The following is a 16774-nucleotide window of genomic DNA, read 5'->3' on the forward strand; positions in this document are numbered from 1 at the left end:
TCATGTCTAACACGTGTCCAACACGTGTCTAATACGTGTGTGTGAGCGCGCGCGTGAGTGTGTGAGTCGGTCTGTCTGTTAGTCTGCGTAAACAATATCTCTTTCTACCTATTTTGGTCAAATTGTTCTAAACTTCACAAGCATGTGCTCTGTGCCTTCTGCCAGATCACATAAAATATTTCATATAAAAACTCTATTTGTTTCCTGAGAACCAGCTTATTAAACATCCACCTACTGACTATCTGATTGAGAATGAAAGGAATCTAGGCATATCTCGGCTTGCTATTGGTAATCTAATGAAAGCTTTGTTCCTGAAACTCATAAAAAAATATTATTATTGTATTTTACGATGAACTGAAAAATATAGATGAGTTATTAATTTGTGTGTAGAAAAATTGCATTTATAAGCAAAAATCAGCAAAAAAGAACTCATAACCAATTAAAATGTAGCTAAATATATCATTTGACTTTTTTAAGCCAAGCTGACACCGTAATGGAGCAGCCAAACGTTTACTGATTTATCCAGCTTGATATTAAAACATAGTCACTAGTTTGTTGGGTTTTTAGGATTAATATTTAAAGACTAAGTTTGATGTTAAATATTAATATCAATATTAGTTTTGAAACAGCTTCTCAGATATTGAGAAACAGAAAAGACATAATTATTGATGTCACAGGGAAACAATCAGTTGAAGCATCATCATTCGAGGCTTAGAGAGTTTAAGAGAGCTGTGCTACTTTTGAGATTGACTTGCAACAAAATTCACATGACAATTATTTGGTATTTAAAGACTCACTATGTCTTACTCTGATGTGTGGTAGGTGCAAAGTATGTGGAAATGTGATTACAAGCTCAAAAATGAACAATTTTTCGCGGTCATCACGAAACTGCAATAGACAGGAATCAGTTTATTTTTCTGACGTTGTCAATCCATTTGGTTATTGTTTTGTCACGTGATGTTCTCACGTGAGTTGAAAGGCTAAAAAAGGCTCAATATAAACTTCTCGTAGCACTAGTTTATGACAGACACTTCGGGTTTCACCGAAGAGCCCGTACCAAATATAGATTCTCGCTACTTTGCAGTTCTGTTTCGGCTTGGTCTAATCTTCTAGCCGTAATCTGATCATGTGACCCATACTTCCTGCCAAACAGCGCGAATAATTTCTGCAGCATTTTTTTGCTATCATAGGAGATCAACAGGCTCGTCATGTTTATCAAAGGATGATATGGCACTCTTTCAAACTAAGGTTGAAAAATTAAACAAATTTTTACGGTAGGTTTGGAGAAACCAGCGCTCAAAATGACAGCATTACAATGATGATAAAATAGACGCGTGAGGACAATAATAAACATGGTTTTATTGAATGCGTGAAATATATTTGAGAAAATTTTTCGACGAATGAAGTTGCATGAAAGTGTAAACAGAAGCCATCGTGTTCAACTACGTCTCATTTGAGTCATTTTTGGAAAAAATTTCGAATCTACGTCAGTTTCCTGATGGCGGCGATTAACTGTTCGTTTTTTAGCTTTTAAGAGCTTGTAATCACATTTCCACATATTTGGCACCTACAACACAACAGAGTAAGACATGGTGAATCTTTTGATACCAAATAACTGTAATTTGAATTTTGTTACAAGTAATCCTTTAATGTTTTCCTGTTTTGTTTGCCATTCCATTTTAGTTTTGAAGTTGTCCCACCACCAAACACGAGCGAAGTGAGTGTTTGGGAGCTTTATGATAAATGCATACGTGCACACAACTCACAAAAATTTTTCATGAACGGCCGTCCCAAACCCTTGTGCCCAAATCTCATCTACAAATTAAACAATTTTTCTATGGAGTCGTTTAAGTATAATAACGATACAAAACACATATAAACCTATTTAAATATGTTACCAAGTCTTTGAAAAGTGTAGAAAATATCCTAAAACTTACCCATCTGATCGAATAATACATAATTAGACAGATTAATTTAGCCTAAAATCGCCATTAAAACATGACAAGCCTTTTGTAGTCAAACTTAAGACCGGTCAACGAAATGCCGATAAGGCCGTGCGACAGAGAGTAGAAACATTAAGTCGTGCGCATTTCACGAAAAAAGCGTGCACATTTCACCAGTCTATGGCATTGTCCAATTGCCGAAAGTTTCAGTAATTAACGTAGAAGTGCTGAAAAGTAATCGTTTCTTTTTGCCGATTTCAAAGTAACTGACATTTTGGACCCTTATAATGAATACTTTAGTATTCCAACTAATGTCCAAAGCAGTGAAAGTAAAGGAAATGACGATGATATTTTATTAACGATTCTTATAAGATTATTACAATATTTAATTATAAGAATAATTATTTGATGTTATAAGATTATTATAAGATTTAATTATAAGAATAATCATTTGAATTTATAAGATCAAAGTATATAGTGACCGATGGTGTGCAATATGTTACTGTTAATATTTTTCTAAAGATTTTGTTGATGATACTACGGCTGTGCCCAATATCGCGGTACCGCCAAGCCATTTTTAATATCTGCAAAATTAAGTTATAGGCCTACACATTCTTATAGATATGCAGCTATTTCTATTACAACCAACTAAAATCTTTTTAAGTTCAGCATAATTTTTTGCATATAAATACAAAAATCTAGATAAATATCACAACTTCTTGATATTGGTTGCTATGACGTTTTGAAATGTAAACGTCATAGCATATGACGCATTGGTTTTCGTTTCTCAAACTTTAACACCAGTTTTCGCACTAATGGTAAACATGCATTCAGTTTATTGACCATAAAATCTGCTGTAATCAAGCTGGAATCAATTTATTTTTGCAAAATAACTGAGAAGTTTCTCCTTCTGCTAGTGTAGATAACTCTAAATCTCACACACCTGACTTAACCATGGTTACTGTGACCATGACTCATTTTTTCACTTTGGTTACAGATCGCTGTCAGAACCATTCTACATTCAACACAACCAACATTCAAACTGTGTATATTACACAGCAGCTTGCCATTTTACTTCTAATATTGCATTTCGCCGAATGCAGGGGTGAGATATAAACATATAATCTTTTCCTTTCATTATTGCTGTTTGTTGTACATAATAACACCCACACCCAGTACATTACAGCTACCATTGCAGTTATCCTATTGCACTGCAGTACCATTTGACTGCTAATATTTCATTTCTCAACCGGCAGTACCCTTTATTTTTTTCAATATCACTTTGGTTGTGGGCTGTATGACAGGGGAATTTCTAGTCCTATAAATGTTTGAGTGTAGGTTGGCTCAATTTTTACTGTTTTCCAGATGCTTCAGTCTGTGAACCCTCGTCTAATTGGAAGCCTTCTGTATGTTTGTGTATGTTTCGTTGACTGAGCTATACATTTTGACAATTTTTGGTAACTTCGAGAGAAATTTAATTTTTTTCAGAATTTAGGCTCTGTACTATTTAAGGCATCTAAAATCAATAATTCTCAATAGTCAATTAGTTGTGCTTTGAATAATTAAGAAGAGGCTATGCAGAGCTTCTTAGTGCCTACTAAAACATTCTTATGATGACCGTAGATATTAGGCCTCTAAAGTCTCAGTCAAATATTCAGAGGCAGCATTATTTTCAGCAATATATTATGGGAAGATATAATATTATTACTTTACAATCAAAAGTAAACAATAAAAAAAAATATGCAGAGAATAACCTATTATTTCACAATCTGCATCTTTTATGTCTTTTTATTTGTCCAAGAACTGTACACAGGCTCTTTTGTCATAAAAACACCAAAGATTTGTCTAAATACATTTTAAGACCGGGCAAATCGAGCACGGCCCCTCATGCATCTCTTTCGACAGAATCCGCAGCAGACTCTGCCATCCTCACAATCAGCGTCAGATGTACAGCTGCTGAGGTTTCGTCGTTGTTCAGTGCACCGACGACCCTCTGCACTTGTTGTAAAGCGACTTGGACAGCTAAAAGTATCTGATAGACATCTATATTGCATGCTTCAGTAGATGTAAGCACTTACGTTCAGGTATATTTGAAAGGTTTAAAAACATTTCAGTTTCATAAGGTAATGATGCTAAAGTTGTTCATGTGAAGTGGTGCTTACCAATTTCATACAAAAATATTGGTCAACATACAGTTGAAAAGATAATCAGAGGTTTCGGGGCTTGATCTCTTGTGTGACAAAGTATCGACTCAATAAAATGCCATATAAATTTCCTAGAGATGTCAATGTTGTTAATCCACCTAGTGCAGTGCATCTCAAATAGTGAGCGCACAATTTCCTAAAAGTGTGCCTGACGTCGGAAAAATAATAAGGCGCATTATTTGAGAAGCTCTTAACTAGGTGAATTGCTTTTCAAAAAGCCTAACCCTTCTCTTCTCGCCCCCTTCCAATGAGAGGAAACTAAGGATTCAGCAAAGGGGGAACATAGAGAAGGAATATGGACAAACTTGTTGTACGTTCGTCCACACTTCTCTAAAACGTTATTAAGGATACAGTGCTATGCAGAGGTGTACTTATATAAATTTCATAGACTAATGATGCACCATAAATGCATGACAGTTATCAGGGAACAATCTAGTGACATAGTTTTCTTGTACTCACTGTAATTACTAAACATTAATTTACATTTAAACGATTTCAGAATCATTCATCACTCTATGACATGTGATCATTCATCACTCTATGACATGTGATCATTCATCAGTCTATGCCATGTGATCATTCATCACTCTATGACATGTGATCATTCATCACTCTATGACATGTGATCATTCATCGCTCTATGACATGTGATCATTCATCACTCTATGACATGTGATCATTCATCACTCTATGACATGTGATCATTCATCACTCTATGACATGTGATCATTCATCCCTCTATGAGATGTGATTATTCATCACTCTATGTCATGTGATCACTCATCACTCTATGACATGTGATCATTCATCACTCTATGACATGTGATCATTCATCACTCTATGATATGTGATCCTTCATCACTCTATGATATACGATCATTCATCACTCTATGACATGTGATCATTCATCACTCTATGCCATGTGATCATTCATCACTCTATGACATGTGATCATTCATTACTCTATGCCATGTGACAGTACATCACGTTGCTATATTGCATAGTTGCTTAACAGTTGCTTTATTGTATAGTTGCTGAACAGTTGGTATATTGTATAGTTGCTGAACAGTTGCTATATTGTATAGTTGCTGAACAGTTGCTATATTATATATTTGCTGAACAGTTGCTATGTTGCTGAACAGTTGGCTATATTTTATAGTTTCTGAACAGTTGCTATATTGTATAGTTGCTGAAAAATTGCTATGTTGCTGAACAGTTGCTATATTGTATAGTTGCTGAACAGTTGCTGATAACGTACCTTAATCTTCCCCAAGCAATGCTGAACAGTGGCTTGGGGAAAATTAAGGTAGATTTCATTTTTATAAGTATAGGTAAAGCTTGACTTCTGATCACTTCTATATATGATTTTTTTCATGACGTAAAACTTCAGCAAATATCAGTCTCAACATATGAATATCAGTCTCAACATATGAATATCAGTCTCAACATATGAATATCAGTCTCAACATATGAAGTAATTACCAATGCATAATGGCGGTTTTTAAGCATTACAGTTGTTTTAATAAACATGGAAAATGAAAAGTAAAAATTAAAAATGATTGAAGAGTGTAAATAAAGTTTAAACTACATTTAGTGTAAGTGGGAGTAAGTTCACCACACTTTTTATCACTTACTCTACTACTGAACCTAGAGAGTCTACTCTTCTGTTTAAATATCTCTTTCTGCTGGTTAATACTTTATTACTTTAGTTTTCCTAGTAATTTGAGCTTTTATATTAAACTTTTTATATAGTTTTGTGTTTTAATGCATCTATTATAATATTATATGTGATTACTTGTAATATTTATCATCATTTTTTGAACTCTGAAAATAAATTTCTACCTGAAACACATTTCTATCACTCACTCTACCTCTGAAACTACTCCTTGTTCATTAAGAACGTGTGTCTATAATTCTGACTATGATCGATGTCTGCGGAGGCTGCAAAAGTTGTGTATATTTTAAGCATGCACAACATTGTTGTTGTACGAACAATGGTTTTATGCTCTTGGCTGGATATGTCTGAGTACAGTGGCAATAGAAACTCGACAACTCAAAACGTGCCCAGTGGTCCAAAGCAATTTAAGGTTGGATGTAATTCCACCTACCACCGATGTCTGAAATGACACTACTGAGTTGTGAATTGAACTCCAACCTGTTGCTTGCAAGTCTGCCATTTTTGACCACTGCTGCTGTCCTCTACTGATAAAGTAACAATAGAAAACTTTCTTCACTGATTATTGCTTCATGAGTTTAGCTTTTACAAGTAATATAAGTTATTCTATTTTTACATAGGTTTAAGGATTATATAATTTATTTGCTTCAATGCTATATCTGATTATTTAAAGTATATATTGTTGTTTGTTTGGAAATCAAGCAAACAAAATACCAATTATTTGGTACAATATCTGCTTCAACATATAACAGTTTCAACATAGAAAGCAAATATCAGAATGAATACTGAGGTGAAGCTGTTGCAGAAAATATTTAATGAACTGTAAATCTTTTACATTCGGCCTATAATTGGCTTTCTGCTTCTTGGTTTTTTACATTGTTTTGGGCAGCTTCCACAGCACTTCTCATCTCCAGGGCATGAGTCATCTCCTTCACACTCCACGACGCAGGGTCCAGCTTGACCTGGTCTTTCTCTTGGACAACTACCAGGTTTATCAACATTCACGGCAGCAGTGCAACGCTTTGGGCAGCTTCCACAGCATTTTTCATCTCCAGGGCATGAGTTATCTCCTTCACACTCCACGACGCAGGGTCCAGCTTGATCTGGTCTTTCTCTTGGACAACTACCAGGTTTATCAACATTCACGGCAGCAGTGCAACGCTTTGGGCAGCTTCCACAGCATTTTTCATCTCCAGGGCATGAGTTATCTCCTTCACACTCCACGACACAGGGTCCAGCTTGATCTGGTCTTTCTCTTGGACAACTACCAGGTTTATCAACATTCACGGCAGCAGTGCAACGCTTTGGGCAGCTTCCACAGCATTTCTGATCTCCAGGGCATGAGTCATCTCCTTCACACTCCACGACGCAGGGTCCAGCTTGACCTGGTTTTTCTCTTGGACAACTGCCAGGTTTATCAACATTCACGGCAGGAGTGCAACGCCTTGGACAGCTGCCACAGCATTTCTCATTGCTTGCACACTCATCATCGGTTGTACACTCGGCTATGCAGATGCCTACGAGTCCACTGGGTGCTGGACACTCCCCTGCATGCTCTTCATTCACTGTAATAAATCATAGATATATGTTATAATAAAAAGGGTGTCCGGGTGTCTGAAGCCAGGAAGTACAGATCAAGCGACTCGAGAAGTGGTGACCATTGTGCAGATTACTGTGGATGCATGGTGAAATATTGGTTGCTGCGACATTTCTTTGAGGCATTAACAGGGCACATAGTTGACGAATAATTGCCAAGAGAGCAGCCCTGACATGTAGCGATACAGTGTGAAGATATGACATCTGAATAATGTGGTAAAATCTGATCGAAGTAGGTTTGATACATATTTACCGTAAGTTTAATAGCCTAAATGATTTCAATTGAGAAGATTTAAGGAGCTCCGCAAAAAATGACACCTTTCTACAGGTGTGTTGGCATATTCACTTATCAAATTGGCTTTAGCTTAGCCTTAGCTCTAACATTACAAATAATGCTATGGCCAATATATAGAATTATTAAAACTTTCCAGTCACAGGTTTGACAACCCTGTGAGTTTGTTTGGAATTCATTAGGACAGGACTGGGAGCAGCCTGGGATAGAACAAATATTTCCTGTAAAATGCACAGGCTGGTGTCATTGAATTTGCACGACAACATGCAGCAAGTGATGCTTGCCATAAGCACAGCGTAGTACAGTAGCAGAGATTAGTTATAGCAATCAAGCGCAGGCTAGTCAGTTCGCCAATACGGTTTGCGAGGCTTAGAAATTACAGTGACAATTATGGCAGGTGGTTGGTGTCATGCTTGACACTTGCCAATAACAACTATGGTGCAGGCTATTGAATTTAAAGCATGGTACCATCATAAAATGTTAAATTCATTTGCGGTCGTTTTTAATGCCTCACTAAAGCTAATAGAATTTTTATTTCCAAGCAAAGTGAAACAAACCTTGTTTGACAAGAGAAAGTGAAACTGTGCCTCTATCGGTTATGATTGGTTGCTACATCTAAACAATCATATGCAACTACTGCCTCGCTAAATCTAATCAAGTTTATGTTTACATATTTTTATTTATCCTTCCACACATGACAAACATTGTCTTCTAGGACATAGTACCAACATACTATATCTACCATTGAAAGTTTCAGTTTTTGAACGTTCTGTTTCTACAACCAACCATTCACTATCCTGACTCCTCATTACTATAAGATTACCAACTTTTAAAACCTTTTCAAAGCACTTTTGTTCAACTCACTCAATAATTCTTGATTTTTGTCGTTTCACTTTTTTTATCACTTAACGAAAACTGTCACTTTGTTGATGATTACTAAAGCCAATACAAGGTTATACATACTTACAAGAGTTACTTACAAAAGTCACACTTACTTGTTACTTTACTTATACATGAATGTACTTGTAAAGATTCTATACTCTATTGAAAATATTTGCTTGCTATGCCCAAACAATCGTCTGCAAACTAAACAAGGTCAAAAGGCTTTCAGCCATTTTTTAGAATATTTGTTTATACAGACAAAAGATTATTTTTCGATATTACTTACATTATTTGAAACATCTACAAAAATATATCTGAAGCTATATGTGAAGTCTTATTTTAATAATAAAAAGCAAATACAAAAGAAAATGTATGTCAATAGAGACGTGTAACACTACAACTGGAACGCAATAGCTAATGGAGAGAAAGAGACGAAACTGCAAATAATACTACCGACATCATTTTTGGGGATGTACCTTTCTTCTGAGTGTCTTAACTGCTATCAATTTTTGTCATCAGATCACTTCAAACATTGAAAGTAATCGCAAACGATTTAGATTTAAACTCATAACCTCCAGATCTGCTAACAGGCCAGCAAACCCACAATGCCACATGACCTACTTGCAAAACCATGGAACAATTGTGCCCATAGTTATTAGATCGGTTAAAATACTCACACTTACAGCGCTTGGGAAAATATTACTGGTTACTACTAGCTTATTAGCTACTAGATGCCTTAGAGACTATTATGTGTAATGTAATGATTATTAAGCTGGCTTCAAACATGGCTCTTATTATAGTAAAGGTTTAGACTAGCTTAAGTTACTAGCTTAAGTTACTCAAATTCATTGGGTAATAATTTTATTACTCATGCAACACCGGGAATTCATATAGTAATTTTATAAATCCAAAGCTTCTGTAAGTTGCCCTCCCTTGGAGAAATACCAAATTCTAAAGGCCTCTTACCACAATCACAAGTGTTACACCCTCGGCTGTCAGTTCTCCATCTAAGACAATTGCTAGGGCACTCTAGCTGAGTGCAGTTGGTTCCACATTTTGTCAATGCACCACCATGATCAATTACTGACAGTCTGCATACATTCTCTCTATTATAGACAGCTTGTTGACTATTAATAATAGTAATGTAATATGATGTCCCACAAGTCAGTGTGTTGCTGATGTGTGAGTAAATGCTGTGAGTGGTCAGCTGTGAGTAAACATCTTGTATATATATATATATATAAAAATTGTTTCCTCACCCCGGATACCCCGTATGGGTGGTAAATTCTGCTCTAACTCGGGTCTCCTACCAGAGACCTGGGAGTTTGAGCACTCGCCCCAAGATCTTAGCTGTTCCCAATAGCGCACTTTTCTGCAACTCACCTGAGTTGATTGTTGTTGGTATTTGGGCAAGCCACATTTTATGCGCCGGTGTTATTGCGCCCAGTGCCCCAATGACTACTGGGATTACAGTTGTTCTTACATTCCAGCATTTTTCAATTTCTTCTCCAAGAGGGAAATATTTTTCTACCTTTTCTTTTTCTTTGCTGGCTATATTGTAGTCATTGGGTACTGCTATATCTATTATAGTAGCCTTCTTGTTCTCCTTGTCTACCACCACAATATCTGGTTGGTTTGCTAGGACATGCTTGTCAGTTTGGATGTAGAAGTCCCAGAGGATCTTAGCGCGATCATTTTCATTCACCTTACCAGGAGCTTCCCACCAGTGTTGTGGTTTATTAAGGCCATACTCATCACATAGACTTCTATACACAATACCTGCGACATGATTATGCCGCTCAGTGTATGCGTTTCCTGCTAGCTGCCTGCATCCACTGATGATGTGTTGGATGGTCTCAGGTGCATCTTTGCACAGTCTGCATTTAGGATCGTCTCTAGTGTGATAGATTTTCGTTTGGAGTTGCCTTGTTGGGAGCACTTGCTCCTATACATATATATATATATATATATATATATATATATATATATATATATATATATATATATATATACAATAAAGTATAGGCTAGAAGTCAGCATAAAGTGCTCGATACTAAAGTAGAGCTTACTATAAATTTGGTCAAATTTTAATAAATTTCGTCAAATTTAGTCAAATTTTAATAAATTTCTTACCAAATTTATATATATATATATATACATATACATGTATATATATATACATGTATATATATATATAAATATATATATATAAATAAATTACTCTTTTTACGCAATTCTTTCACTCTTCATAGACAACAATAGTTGAAAATCATAACAACTGCATGCTTCAAATATGTCTACATTGAGTAAATAGTGATGCCATGCAGATACTAAAAATAAACAAAGTTTGTAAAAAGAGTAAAAAAAGGCACAACATCAACTAGCAATATTAACACTTAACAATGCTAGCAACTACTAATGTTAGTACTTAACAATTTTAGCGTTTAACAGTGTTAACTTTTACCAATGTTAACAATTAGCAGTATTAAAAGATAAAGCTAAATTACTTAAACTAAAATCAAGCATTTTCAATGCAAGATCCGCCCGGAACCAGTTATTAAAGAATCCAAACATAACTAACTTTTTGGTTTCTTCAATGTAAATTTTTTCTGATAATCGTGTCTAACTTTTGAATAAATCAAAACAAACAATCATAAGAAATACCAGTTTTTTAGTAAAGTTAATATGACAGAACCCAACCGCACAGTAGATAAACTGGTTTCTGAACAAGGTACAGAGTTACTTATTCGGTTTTCTTTAATTTTAATGTTTAAACAACGAGAGATTAGAAAAATATACAAAATTATTTAATAATAATTGTTGAAAATAAGTATGAATTGTATTTACTTGCTGCATTGATAAATTGTCTACAATCGTTGAAGGTTTGTTTAAATTTTACTGAAGTCCATGTTTTAGCGTAACTTCAGTGATAAGAAAATCACAGAAATTTTAATTATCCACAAAACTCAAGTCAGTCTGCAAGCTAACCTGAATGACATGATTTGGCAAAATTAAATTTGATAACACATTTTGTAACACAAACCTACATGAACTAAAAAGAAAAGGAAAAATGTCACTATTTGTAAAACTTCCAGAACTGTGCACACGCCCCGTAACACAGGAGGATTCCAACTATTGCTTGAAGACAATGCATTCTCTTGTACGAGTCTTTCAACAAGTGATGAAACTAGCCTATGCAAAGCTTTTATATTCAAGCCGGATAGAGTCAGTAAATATAGAACATGCTTAAACCATAGCTGTCGCGTACAACTTGTATTGTATTTTCTAGGTAAATCAGACACGCTGATTCCAATTTTGTACTCAAAATAAAGATTGGTCCACTAACCCTCAAAGTCATGAAGGCTTTTTTAAAGCATTTCAATATCCGTCTCGAAAACAACACAATTGTCGCAACAAGCTCCGCCCATAAATATTTGACGCAGCCTAGCTTTTCAGGAACGGAAGTTAGGGATGTTTAGTCCGATTTAGAATGATAGAGATGGGTGTCTTAAAACCCATTATTATCTAAATTCAGCCTGTAAAATAATCTCAGTCTTTTATGAAAGGAAGATGAACTATTTAAAATTGCTCGTAGCTTGTTACATGATGTTTAAATAGGCTGAACGTCGAGAACAATGAGCTCAAAAAGAGAACGATTTTATCACAAGCTAGTGTTTTTATCGCGCTTTTGTAAGCTCATTTTTAAATATGCAATGTTAAATAGCTTATCTACCTTTAAGAAAAAACTGAGATTATTTTGAAGGCTAAATTTAGATAATAAGGTTTTAAGAGACCCAATTCTATCATTTTGAATCGGACTATACATCCCTAATTTCTGTTCCTAAAAAGCTAGGTTACGTCACATATTTTTGGGCGGAACTTGTTGTGCCGATCGTGTTGTTTTCGAGGCCGATATTGAAACTTTGTAAAAAAGCCTTCATTACTTTGAAGTTAATGGACCAATATTTATTTTGAGTACAAAATCGGAATCAGTGTGTATGATTTACCTAGTAAATACGATAAAAGTTGTATGTGACAGTTATGGTTTAATGTCATTTCCCTTTGGTACCAGGCGCAGCTTTAAATAATGGAACGACTCAGACAAGGAAACTGTATAAACAATGTTGTTTACAAGGATATGAATGTCAGGAAGCAGAAAGATGAGCTCTGTTCCGGAATGCTTCTGTCTTCTTCAAAGATTTTGACATACCTCTATCGATAATCTATTTCCAACAAGAGAGATTAACTCTATATAATTTCATGGCAACAGCTCATAAAAATTATTGATTAATAAGAATTGGATTGATATGAGATTGGAGATTTTTTTCTTTTCATCTTTGTCTAGCGTCTCACGTAACGATAAGTATTTTTTTAATTATTTATTTATTATTAATTATAATTTTTTAATTATAATCATTTTGTTGATGATTGCAAATACCAATAGAATGTCTTAGATTGATGTTGATGCCAATGAAAACTTGTACATACAAGAAAAAAGTCTAATTTTTTGGTCTGGTTGGTCCTTTGCTATAAAATAGAATTTTATTTTATAGCAGAAGTGTTGCTATCAAATTTGGCCGAAAGGCTTTAGCTATATTTTGCTAGAACAAAGAGAAACTCCTTCATCTAATAATATGTAATATGTGGTAATTAAATCGATTAACATGGCTACATCAAGAGTGTCAAGATGAATAAAGGCATAAATGATTGGGTGGTCTCATAGTTTCTGACAGCACTGTATGTTTTTGGTAGGTGGCTGTACAGCTTCATGTCTAATACTGCCTGAGAGGGCAGTTGTAGAATTTTCTGAACACCACTATTAATATATCATTAATATAGATTAATAAATTCTACTTTGTCTGTGTTTGTGTGTGTCTGTGTGTCTGTCTGTTAGTCTCTCTTTCTACATTTTTTGGTCGAATTGTTCTAAACTTCACAAGCATGTGCTCTGTGCCTTCTGCCAGATCACATAAAATATTTCATATAAAAACTCTATTTGTTTCCTGAGAACCAGCTTATTAAACATCCACCTACTGACTATCTGATTGAGAATGAAAGGAATCTAGGCATATCTCGGCTTGCTGTTGGTAATCTAATAAAAGCTTTGTTCATGAAATTCATAAAAAATATTATCATTGTATTTTACAAAACTAATGAACTGAAAAATATAGATAAGTTATCATTTTGTTTGTATAGAAACATTGCATTTATAAGCAAAAATCAGCAAAAAATAATTTATAACCAATTAAAATGTAGCTAAATATATCGTTTGACTTTTTTAAGACAAGCTGACACCGTAATGGAGCAGCCAAACGGTGGCTGATTTATCCAGCTTGATATTAAAACATATTCACCAGTTTGTTTGGTATTTTGGTTTAATATTTAAAGACTAAGTTTGATGTTAAATATTAATATTAATTTTAAAACAGCTTCTCAGATACTAAGAAACAGAAAAGACATAATTATTGATGTCACAGGGAAACAATCAGAGCACAATCATTCGAGACTTAGAGAGTTTTAGAGAACTGCGCTACTTTAATGTTTTCCTGCTTTGTTTGCCATTCCATTTAAGTTTTGAAGTTGTCCTATAAATGTTTGAGTGTAGGTTAGCTCTATTTTTACTGTTATCCAGATATTTCAGTCTGTGATCCCTCATCTAATTGGAAGCCTTCTTTAAAGATGTTTGTGTATGATTTGTTGACTGAAGAATACATTTTGGCAATTTTTGGTAATTTTGAGTGAAATTTAAATATTTCTCAAGATTTAGGCTCTGTACTATTTAAGGCATCTAAAACCAATAACTCTCAATAGTCATTTAGTTGTGCTTTGAATTATTAAGAAGGAGCTATGCAAAGCTTTTTAGTGCCTACTACAAAATTCTTATGGTGACCATAGATACTAAGCCTCTAAGGTCTCAGTCAGATATTCAAAGACAATATTATTTTCAGCATTCTATTATGGAAAGATATAAAATTATTACTGTACAATCACAAGCAAGCAAAAAGAAAATAAATATGCAGAGAATCACCTATTATTTCACAATCTACATCTGTTATGTGTTTTTCTTTGTCCAAGAACTGTACACAGGCTTTTTTGTCATAAAAACACCAAATATTTGTCTAAATATAGTCTCACATTTACAAAATACAGAATCACAAACTAGCATTGATTAGGTAAGAAGATTACTGGCTAATACATTTTAAGACCGGGCAAATCGAGCACGTCCCCTCATGCATCTCTTTCGACAGAATCCACAGCAGACTCTGCCATCCTCACAATCAGAGTCAGATGTACAGCTGCTGAGGTTTCGTCGTCGTTCAGTGCACCGACGACCCTCTGCTCTTGTTGTAAACCGACTTGGACAGCTAAAAGTATGTAATAGACATCTATATTGCATGCTTCAGTAGATGTAAGCACTTACTCATGTATATTTGTAGCGCTTTAAAAAACATTTCAGTTTCATAAGGTAATGGATGCTAGAGTTGGTCATGTTAAGTGGTGTTTACCAATTTCATACAAAAATATTGGTCAGCATACAGTTGAAAAGATATGGAAAAGTATGAAGGCAATAAACTGTCATATAAATCTCCTAGAGATGTCAATGTTGTTAATCTACCTAGGGTAGTGCTTCTCAAATAGTGAGCGCACAATTTTTTCAAAAGTGATAGTGATAGATAGATAGTGGGTGGACTATTTGAGAAGCTCTTAACTGGATGAATTGCTTTTAAAAAAGCCTAATCCCTTCTCTTCTCGCCCCCTTCCAAGGAGAGAGGGTGAGGCTCCAGCAAAGGGAAGGGTGCGTTTGACTATGGGAAACATAGAGAAGGATTATGGACAAACATATTGTACGTTCGTCCATATTTCTCTTTAACGGTATTAAAGATACAGTACTATACAGATGTGTATTTATATAAATTTCATAGACTAATGATTCTCCATCAATAGGGCCGTGCTTGACTGCAAGAAACGTACTATTTCATATTTTTTGGAATAGAGGCAGTGGCGGTCTCATTGTCAGAGTGTGCGCAGGGAGCATTTGCTCTGCGGTGTAGGGGTTTAATTTATGCTGAGCATGCGCATAGGGCAGGACTATAATAAAGGCTTGAGTATTGTTCTTCCTAGGTGCCGGTGTGTGGTGGGGGCATGGCAGAAAATAATTGAGAAGCACTGGTTTAGTGAGTTAAAAAAATATAAAGTGGCGTTAAACTGTATTCCAAAGCGCAATGTTAACTCATCTATCATCCTAGTAGCCTACTTGGACACACTTCAGTTAAAAACTGTAACGTTGGCAGACATCAGCATTTTAATATGCCGAGGAATTTCATGTTTGACGTACCATTTCCTCATAGCAACTCTGATTAGCACAAAAACCACTATTCTCTGCACATAATATGTAATATTAGCGGATCTACCTAACCTTTAAGGCCGATGAAGTAACATTCAATAACAGGATATGAGAAACTAAATGCATGACAGTTATCAGGGAACAATCTAGTGACATCGTTTTCTTGTGCTCAATGTAATTACTATATAAATTTACAATTAAACTATTTCAGTATCATTCATCACTCTATGCCATGTGACAGTACATTTCTCTATGCCATGTGACAGTACATCACTCTATGTCATGTGACAGTACATCACTCTATGCCATGTGAGAGTACATCACTCTATGCCATGTGACAGTACATCACTCTATGCCATGTAACAGTACATCACGAAATATTACGTGATCATTATAAACACTCTGCAACGAGTCTACTTAAATGCAATGTTATAACAGTTGCTATATCGTCTATATTTGCTGAACAGTTGCTATATTGTATAGTTGCTGAACAGTTGTATATTGTATAGTTGCTGAACAGTTGTTATATTGTATAGTTGCTGAACAGTTGCTATATTGTATAGTTGCTGAGCAGTTGCTATATTGTATAGTTGCTGAACAGTTGCTATATTGTATAGTTGCTGAACAGTCGCTATGAATATGCTATGAATATCAGTCTCAACATATGAAGTAATCAACCAATGCATAATGGCGGTTTTTAAACATTACAGCTGTTTTAATAAACATAGAAAATGAAAAGTAAAAATTAAAAATGATTGAAGAGTGTAAATAAAGTTTAAACTATATTTAGTGAAAGTGGGAGTAGGTTACACCACATTCTTTTATCACTTACTCTAC

General features: G+C 34.9%; 1 protein-coding gene across 3 annotated transcripts in view; it reads right to left on the bottom strand.

The window, feature by feature from the left end:
• The window catches only part of LOC137405416 (WAP four-disulfide core domain protein 3-like), a 35377-nt gene that overhangs the window by 8954 nt on the left and 9649 nt on the right, over positions 1–16774 (bottom strand). The window contains exons 2-3 of one of the 3 annotated variants that reach the window (XM_068091669.1): positions 6658–7387; positions 3762–3965 (exon numbers count right to left, since the gene is read on the bottom strand). The exons of 1 other annotated variant lie outside the window; for it this stretch is intronic. In XM_068091669.1, the coding sequence (XP_067947770.1) occupies positions 3800–3965; positions 6658–7387 (896 nt within the window). In that variant the 3' untranslated portion in view covers positions 3762–3799. Of the gene's footprint in view, positions 1–3761; positions 3966–6657; positions 7388–14530; positions 14958–16774 lie in introns of those variants that run through there. One more of the 3 variants, XM_068091668.1, reaches the window with a different exon arrangement.

Source organism: Watersipora subatra, chromosome 9 (assembly GCF_963576615.1).
Source record: "Watersipora subatra chromosome 9, tzWatSuba1.1, whole genome shotgun sequence".
NCBI lineage: Eukaryota > Metazoa > Bryozoa > Gymnolaemata > Cheilostomatida > Watersiporidae > Watersipora > Watersipora subatra.